Source organism: Charadrius vociferus, unplaced genomic scaffold (genome assembly GCF_000708025.1).
Source record: "Charadrius vociferus isolate BGI_N301 unplaced genomic scaffold, ASM70802v2 scaffold172, whole genome shotgun sequence".
Taxonomy (NCBI): Eukaryota; Metazoa; Chordata; class Aves; order Charadriiformes; family Charadriidae; genus Charadrius; species Charadrius vociferus.
In genome coordinates this window covers 830,982-839,771 of record NW_009647217.1, presented here as the reverse complement: position 1 = coordinate 839,771, position 8,790 = coordinate 830,982, and the positions used below count along the sequence as shown (strand labels likewise).

The 8,790-nt window shown below is 55.5% G+C and overlaps 1 protein-coding gene across 1 annotated transcript in view; it reads right to left on the bottom strand.

Moving 5' to 3' along the window:
- Window positions 1-3,192: 3,192 nt before the first annotated feature.
- The window catches only part of USP28 (ubiquitin specific peptidase 28), a 20,172-nt gene continuing 14,574 nt past the window's right edge, over window positions 3,193-8,790 (bottom strand). Inside the window, exons 17-24 of the mRNA XM_009895939.1 lie at window positions 8,541-8,680; window positions 8,171-8,356; window positions 7,159-7,254; window positions 5,978-6,156; window positions 5,805-5,883; window positions 5,392-5,471; window positions 4,267-4,390; window positions 3,193-3,462 (exon numbers count right to left, since the gene is read on the bottom strand). Coding sequence (XP_009894241.1) covers window positions 3,193-3,462; window positions 4,267-4,390; window positions 5,392-5,471; window positions 5,805-5,883; window positions 5,978-6,156; window positions 7,159-7,254; window positions 8,171-8,356; window positions 8,541-8,680 — 1,154 coding nt within the window. The remainder of the gene's footprint in view (window positions 3,463-4,266; window positions 4,391-5,391; window positions 5,472-5,804; window positions 5,884-5,977; window positions 6,157-7,158; window positions 7,255-8,170; window positions 8,357-8,540; window positions 8,681-8,790) is intronic.

Sequence of the window (8,790 nt, the reverse complement as noted above, 5' to 3'; positions counted from 1 at the left end):
TGCGCCCGGTGATCTCTGACCCCAGAGAGAGCAGAGTCTGTTCTGGCTGCGGCCCATCACCCGCACCCTGGGGAAAGGGGGGGACACGGCGCCACACAAAGGTGTCCATCTGCCGGACACTCCTCCCTCCCCCGGCCAGCCACAGATCATGACTTCCCCAGCACCGACTCGCGCTCGCCTGAAGTCTCTGCTAGTTTTTTTTTAAAACAGGGTTTGGATATTTCACTTTCTGGCAGCAACACAAAGAACGGGACAAAGCTACCGTCCCATGACGGTCAGAACAACCGGATTCTCCTAATCCAGGATCCCCTCCCCAAACCACATCCTACTCACCAGCGAGTCGGAACGACACAACCGCGTTGCCAAACCTGCCCGGGAATTGCGAGCGGGCCGCTGGCTGGGAGGGGCGCGCAGGCACCCAGTGCGGGTCACTTCGAAGGTGACCGCTGCCAGCCGTGGCGGTCACAGTTGGTGAGTTGGAGGTCTCACCCTGCCACCCTCCGTCACCATAACGGGGGGAAAAAGGGGAAAAAGCAGCAGCTGTGGCCCTGCGGCATCCCGCTCCCGGGAAGAGGCACAGCTTTGCTTGGACACGGGCGCCCGAGTCCCTGTGGACAACGGTGCTTCTGCTGTACCGTAATGCCGTGGGGGGAAGGCAAGACGCTCCTGTGGGAGCCGTTCGGTCCTAAACAAGGAGGAAACACACCCACGGTGCGGTGGGACCATGCTGACAACCTCCCCTCGAAGGCAGCTCTGCTAATTACACCACCTCTGGCACCAGGAACAAGTCCTACGGATGTCTGTCTCATTTGTTGGGAACAAACCCCTCACCTGTGTCTTTCCCCTCTTCCTACGCTGCCGACAAGAAATCCCTGTTTTGTCAGAGTGCTGACAGCAGTGGCGGGTAAAAGGGGGCCACTATAACACAGGGTCATGTCAGCAGCTCAATATGTAATTAAATGTTTCTGTTCCCCAATTAATAAAGAAAATAAGAGATTTTGGCTACAGGAAGAGAGCGGTTTTCCTTCTGCTTTACTAATTTCTTGTGAATGTTTACCCACCGCTGCTCGCTTGGGAACAGCCGACCCCCCTCCCCGAGTCACCGCAGAGCGGCTTTGCCGGGGGAAGGGGCTGCAGAACAGCTTCTCCGTTCCCGAAACTGCAGCTCCAAAGAAACCCCCTGGCACCGGTCCACCGGTCACGGACACAGACGTTTCCTCAGGAGCCGCTCTCCCAGCCCAGTGTCACCCCTTTTTCTGATAAAGCAGTGACATTCCCAACCCAACAGCTTCCCAGCGCTCCGCGGTCTCCATAGGAGAGCCCGGACGAGCTCGTGCACCCGCGCGCTGTCCTGCCCGTCTGGGAGCTCCATCAGGCTGCAGACACTTTGCCAATGTTATTTCCTCCCGTCCCCCTTTTTTTCCTGTTGAAGGCAGGAGGACCCTCACGGCACAGCACCGCAGTGAAATGAAAACACGGAGGGAGCTTTTTCATTCTAACATAGAACAAATGCTTTTATTGCACTTCTGGAAAAACCTGCATAGTCCTCACAAAGGGGATCCCCCCTCCCCCTACTCAGAACATTTGGTTTAAAACAACTGCCGCAGCTCAAACACAAGTACTGGCCGCCCGCAAAAGGAAATCCAACCGGGGCACGTTTTTTGACAGAAAGTCAATGAGAAAAAAATCCAAACCAAACCACCACCAACCAAAAAGGAGCCGATTCCAGCCCTCGCTGCTGTCAGCAACCCTGATCCGGCACGGGAAATCCCCCAGAGGCGAGGGGGGAGGCTCCCCGCGGACCCCAGAGGGGAAAATCCCATGGGGTGCGGTGATCTCCCTTAGCCAGCGGTGAGGGCTGCGGCACGGCGGCAACGCCAACAGTCCCGTCACTGCCAATGTTTTGCTTTGCCCTTTCCCAGAGGGGGACTCCGGCAGATTTTCTTTGGCAGTGAAAAAATACAAGAGGCAAATGCCCGCTCGGCTTGGCCAAACAGGCAGCTGCATGCGCGACTGCCCCCATCCCACAGGGCGTGGGCCACCGCTCTCCCTGGGTCTCGCCCCGTCCTCCGGTCCTGCCCGCCCACCCACGGCTCCAGAGGGTGCTCGGCTGCGCCTGCCCGCCCTGGGGACAGTGCCACGTCCCAGCGTTTCCCCATACAAGATGCTGTACGGGGTAGGTCAGGAGTAACTACGCGTTTCAAGGTGACGCTCAAATATTGACTTTGCATTCGAATGAGACAGAGCGCTTCTGCCGCTTGACGTCACAGCCTGTAACGTCTCAGACCCCGGCAGGCATCGCCCGCTCCTGGCAAAGGACGGTCCCTCAGGAGCGGGACACGCTAACGCCAACGGGCTGCACGTTAAAGGACAGGCGCCCTGGGATGGAGAAAAGCAGGCAGAGAGGGGCGACGCTTGAGGCAGCTCACGCCATCTGGGAGCTGCAAGCAGCCCATTTCTGTTTCTCTAAAATCTTCGTGCAAGCCCAAGAACGGGAAACTTGCATACTAGCATGTGTTTATCCAACTCTTATTCTTTACCAGAGTATCTTGAGAAGAAACCTCTGTGGTTTTGCCTTATCTTCCTACAGCAAGTTTGCCCTCTGCTCCTGACAAACCCCCTGTAACGATTCCCCAAACCTGCACACACAGACCAAATGGGTTGAAACCAATTTCTCTTAGCAAAGACAACCCGAGAGGAGTGGTGGGAGCCCAACTTCAGGCCGCAGAAGGAAACGGGGAATAAGAACAGCTATCCAGAGCCGACATTCAGCCATAAAACGCCCAACCTCTCTTCAAACCACCCAGGTCCCCCGAAGCCGCTCCCCTGTGCAGCCTTCTGCAGCTCTGGCCGTGTTCCCCCTCCCTCCCGAAGAGGAGCGCGCCTCCGCAGCTGAGCCTGCCAGCATCCGCCTGCCATCTACGGGGAACCCTCCATTCAGTCCAACAAGCCGAAACCAAAGCACATCTGGAGAGCGCTCAGCCATTCCTTTGAAATTAGCTTTGCACAACTCCGGGAGGAGGAATCCTTCCTCGGCAGCTCTGGTGCAAAAGTCGATTAAATTCTACTATAACATAACGCGATGGATGGTGCAAATACATCTCTCCTCTCACCACCAGAAACAGCCGAGCGTGCTACAGTGCAAGCGCCAGGAATTTAAGCGAGCGTTTCCAAGGCTCCTTTCATTCCCTTCTAGCTCGGCTCTGGACGCTGCCCTGCCCACAAACAGCATGGAAAAGGTAAGGCAGGCAGCCGGTCCCTACCGTCCATGTCTTCTCGTCCCAAATAGGAGCACCAGCGGTTCCTCATGATCTCGATGGCATCCAGGTCCTCTCTGGAGATCTCAAAGTTGTTCATGAGGTGCATGCAGGGGATGATCAGCTCGTTCAGGATGCCCACGCCCTCTGCCACACGAGCTTCTTCACGGCTGACGAACAGCGATGCCGCCACCTCGTTCAGCTTCTGGAGGAGGAGGGAGAGTCAGGGTCAGAGTAGCCAAGAGCAACCGCGGCCCTCAGGACAGGCGGATGGCTGGGGCCCTTCACCCATAGCCACGCGGAGACCCAGGGACTAGCAGAACCGGGCACCAGGTTCTGGTGGAAGAGCCACCTTTAGCCACAGCAATCACACCACAGAAAACAAACTGATAAATACACATGCTTAGATACGTGGAATTTCCTCTACGTACAGAGCGCATACAGCTTATTTCTAATTCCGGTTTTAAGATGCCAAGATCCGGGTTTGCCTTTGCCCAGACCCCCCCGAGAGCTGCACTGCACATTCGTTGAGCGAATTATTCTTTGCTGGGGTTCCGTACCACTGCTGGCACTCTGTAAGGGGCAGGAGCTGCTGTAGCAGCCACAAGAGGCAGTTACGCCGCCCTTGGCAACCGCGGGGCATGAACTAGAAACAAATCTCATCTTCATGCTGTTTTTTCACCCCCTGCGGAAAAGGACATCATCTTTTGCGCAGAGAGAGAAAGCCATTAGGAGTAGAAAGAAATACTGGGGGGGAAGGAAGAGAACAGACAGCAAATGACGCCGCCACCAAGTTCACCAAGTTAAAGCCCCAGAGGGTGTTGAGCAGGATCCGAACCTTCCCCGAAGAGGCAGCACATTAATTAAGGGTGGTCCTAAAAGGGGTCCAGTCCCCTGGGCAAGGCAGACCGAGCAGCTGGAAAGCGAACTGTGCCGCAGGAGCCGACGTCACCCGGGCTGCTCCCTGCCCGCCTCTCCCCGGCCGCGCGTGGAGCTCCGCAATACCAACCAGGAGACACTTCCTTCTGTAGAGGGCAATCAGCGACTCGCTCACTCCTCTGCCGGCTCCCTTCAGCAGCAGCCTGCTGTTGCTCTGGTAGGCGTAGACCAGGTAGGTGAGGGACTCCTGGTACCTGGGGGAGACAGCCGGCTCTCAGCGCCCCGACCACTCGGGGACGGGCTCCACTTGGCTTGCAACCACCCCGGCAAAAAGTGCTTCCCTGCCAAAGCAGAAACGGACAGCTGCCCCACGCCAAGGGATTAACGCTCCCTTTTGCCCAGCGCATCGCAGGAGCGCCTCAGGAAGAGCCCTTCGGAGCCCAGCGTGCGTACAACCCGCCCTGGCGTGGGTGCCAGCGTCGAGGCTTTCCCGTATTGCTCCGGGAACTTTGCACTTTGAGAGAACGCCCAAAGAAGCACGGAAGGCGATGCTTTCAGTTTCTTGACATATTTCTAGCTTATAACCCCCCTGGTGAGGAAACACAACAGCGGTTAGGTCAATGCAGGGAAGCTCCACCACGCGCTGGCCCAGCCTCTTCTCAATTTGCCCGCCGGAGCCTGGTGGCCCATCACTGCTGACGGCCTCAGAGTCCCATTCTGTTTCCATCCACAAATAATTGCCGAAAGCCACGTTATTCTCCACATTGGGAAAACCACTTTTCATGTGACAAACCCTTCGTAAAATGGCACTGTCCTTCCCCGCCCCTCGCTATGTAAAATACAGGCTGCAAAGGAGTAGGGAGAAAAAAAGGCCCTTTTAAAATTCCGAAGAGTCCAGCGTACTCCAGAGCGTGTGTTTATGCAAAGTATAATGTCCATTTAAAAAAAAGTGATGGCAATCATTCCTGCAACCCCACCTCTGGAAATGGGAACATAAAGCTCCACTTCACAGAGGGAAACATTAGGGGCAACTCTACGAAACTGTCAGCCGGCGGCAGAACGGTTAAACTGCTCACCAAGGGGGACTGGGGATTCAAGAGGGCTCTCAGCAAGTCAGAGAAAGCCCCTCGGCCTCAAACATGAGGCTGAACGCAAACTGGCCAGCGTGGGTGGGGAAGAAGAGGCTCTGCCAAAGTGGCGTTTGCTTTTCAGCTGTAGCTTTTCCCGTCCAAAGACACAACTGCAAGTCACTTACTTTCTGTTCTGGTACAGCTCCAACCCCGTCAGCAGGTAAACCGACACCTTGCGGAAAAGGCTGTAGTCTTCGTGCCATCTCTGTTGAGGAGCAGCAAGAAAGCGGAGCGTCAGCTTCACCTGTGACACGCACACTCACCTTCCTTCGCGACTCAAGAGCACATCAGATTTTACCCTTGCAAGGGTTTAAACCCCTCTCGTAAGCCACACACAGGTCCATTCAGTCACATCCCCCAAAGCTCGGGAGACCCCCAGTGCAGTCACTCCCTCTTCCAGCACCCCTGCGCAGACAGACGCAGCGCGGGAGCCGCCGGCACGCCTGCTCGCCACGGCCGCCTTTGCCGGGGCCACTCGGCGCTGCGCTCCCCGCTTCCCACAGCACGAAGGGTCAACGGCAGCACCCGGGTCCCTTACCTTGTACTCCTCCATATCCACATCGTCAGGACCGATTTCTCTCAGCTTGGCTCGCGCCACCTTCATAATGCTGATGGACCTGCTCCGTGTAAGCAGAGGTGGAGACAATCAGGACAACGGCCCCGGCTGCTTCCCGACGAGCGAAGCCTCCCCTCGGAGCCCATGGCACAAACCTTTCATCGTAGCTGAGGTTTTTGTCCGCAAACTGCTCGAGAAGGGTCCGTTCCACCACCTGCTGGGGAGCGTTGTTCTGCAGGAAGTAGACGAGCACGTGCTGCAAGCGGGCGTCGTTCTGAGGGGTGGGGGTCTCTTTGGCCAGCAGGTAGAGCCGGGAGTACTCCTCGTGGAACGCCTGCCAACGGAACACACGGACTCACACGTCCGCTCTTTTTTTGGCCACGGCAGCCGGTACGAAGCTTAACCCTGTCCCGTAATGATGGGATTCCACGGGTGACACCCGGCCTCTGCCACCGGGCTATATTGCCGTGGCGAGTGGAAGCCCACCTATGCCCAGAACCGGCAACAAAAAGCACCCGCAGCAAGGCAAACCACAGGCACGGAGCCGGCGCTTCCCAAGGGCACCGAGGAGCCGACCGGCCTCCCAGAGAGCGGGGCATACCGCTGCCTCCGACAGTCCCGGTAAGACTCTTCTGAGTGCTGAGGTTGTAGGAATCGACTGCAATACGCCTACATCTGTAGTAAGGTGCCAGAGTATCTCGTGATTTATCTTCCCGGAGAGTCACAGCACGGGTGATTTCTCCCGTGTGGCATTTATAGTTAAATCTACCCGCCTGCAAAATCTAACACCAGTTTCAATATTCAGCAGCGCTTACTCTTCCGCATCGCTCCGTTCGAGGCCTACATGCCTTGAGGACACGTTTTACAAGAGAGGTCACAGTAAGCGTGCATGTTCAGGACCAAAAAAAAAAAAAAAAAAAAGTAATTTCACGAGTGCTGGTTTATTTTCTGCCGATGGCACTGAGGACCCAGCCAAGAGATTCTGGAAGGCACGCCAAGAAAGGCTGCTTTGTGCTCTCCCAGATGGAGAGAACTGCCAATACTAAAAGAATAAGCCGAAAAACCAGTGAAAAATCAAAAAAGAAAAAAAGGCGGTCATTTCTGCGGGTAGGAGGGAGTTCTGTCTCACAAGCTCTAAAAAAATTGCGTAGAGCTGAAGGACGTGCTGTCACAATGAGAGAGCAGAAACAGAAACGCGGGACAGAAAGGCCATTAACTCAAAGAAAAACTGCACAAATCGCTCCCTTCACATTCCTGACATGTCAATACAGCATAGATTCTTCATTCTGCGAAAACAGACATCCATACGATTGGATTTAGCAAACAAATAAGATACCTTAACGAGCCCTGCTTCAGACCCATCTCGATCAAAGGTCTGGCGGGCTTTTGCAATAGCCAGGATGACGCCTTGCATGGCCGGACTCAGCATCACCTACCACGACAGCGGGAAGACAAACACAGACAAGAAGGAGGAAGACGGTAACAGACAGGGAAAGAAGAGAAGGCACGGTGAAGAAAGGAATACATTTTGCAAGGACAAGGCGGAAAGGCAATCGTGTGAACACAAGGTGGAATAAGCCAGAGCCGTGATTCACTCGTGCGCTACTGACTCCATCCAGCACACGCACTTCACGCGCAGCGGTGTTTTACGCGCTGAAAGGTCTAAAGGCTGCTCACTCCGAGCCCCGAGTTTGCAAACTCGACATGCGAGACCGCAAAGCTCACCAGCCATACCCCCTCTGTGTCCCCTTCAGTCCTCTCAGGCAGCACAGACGAGAGCGCAGCGCCGCCGGGAGCCGTGCCCGCTGCCGCCTCACACCAGCACAGATCAAACACGCGGAAGCGGCAACGGTCTGGGGGTGGGTGTGTGAAAGCCAGCTGCACTTGGGGAAAAGACCACGCTTCCAAAATGCCGCCTGGGTACGTTTGAGCGCGGTTAACCAGTCAGACTCAACGAGTCCGTAGCTAAGGTGCCGTAAGTCATGCCGTTAGCTGTTAATGTCTTAGCAAGAGGGGATCAAACTCTACCTGAAGACAGTGGAGAGGCTTGTCAATAAATTAATACCGCTACGATCAATTTCGATATAGCTGTGCCAGAAATAAGACTGAAAGGAACAACGTGCAGATCTAACGATTGAGTGCTTTTCCAATGGCATTTGGAAACGGAATTACTGAACGATTTGGTCTGGCCGCCTTCATTTCCACTGTGGGGAAAGGGACTCTGTGAACAGCGCCGTTTCCCTGGCAGACTACTGTCGCCCCCGACCTCCGGAAAGCTCAAAGCCAGCTAGCTACAAAGCTACAGGGTAACGACCGGCAGTAATCAACCCCTGCACTGGGATGTGTACCTCCTCATTATATCCGTCTGCATCGGATCTAACGGGAATCTTCCCCACACTGGGGATTTCCACTTCAGAGACCTGTGAGCTACTCTGGGCAGCAGGCGCTGCTTCCCGAGCCTCCTGCGGTTGCTCTGCCTCAACGGTAAGGGCTGTCTCTCCCGGCTGGGCCTTCACTGGTTCTACCTGCTTGGGCTGTGGCCAAGAAGAAAAAGAAGACAAGGAGTAAGAAAATCCAAAGCGAAATCCAGGACAGCAAGAGGGGACTGAGCTAAACGTGGCAGAGCTACAGAATTCCACAGAAATGGAGAAAGCGAAGCCCTGTCAAGCAGAAGAATACAAAGAGAAGACCGCGTCGCTTCCTGAGCGCAGCCCCTACCTCGCAGAGCGCTGCCTCAACGCCGTTCTTCTCATAGGCGTCGGCGGTGTTTGCGATGGCCTTGGCAGTCTGCTCCTTGGCGATCCTGGCGTGCTCAGAGGACAGGGAGCGCACGCTCTGCTCGCAGACTGGTGACTGATCTGTCAGGACAGAGGTGTGGGATTAGCGAGCACGAACGGCACCGTTTCTTCTCCTCTCTTCTTCTAAAACGTTTTCATTTGTGGCTTTGGTAAGCCGGGGGTCCAAGCAC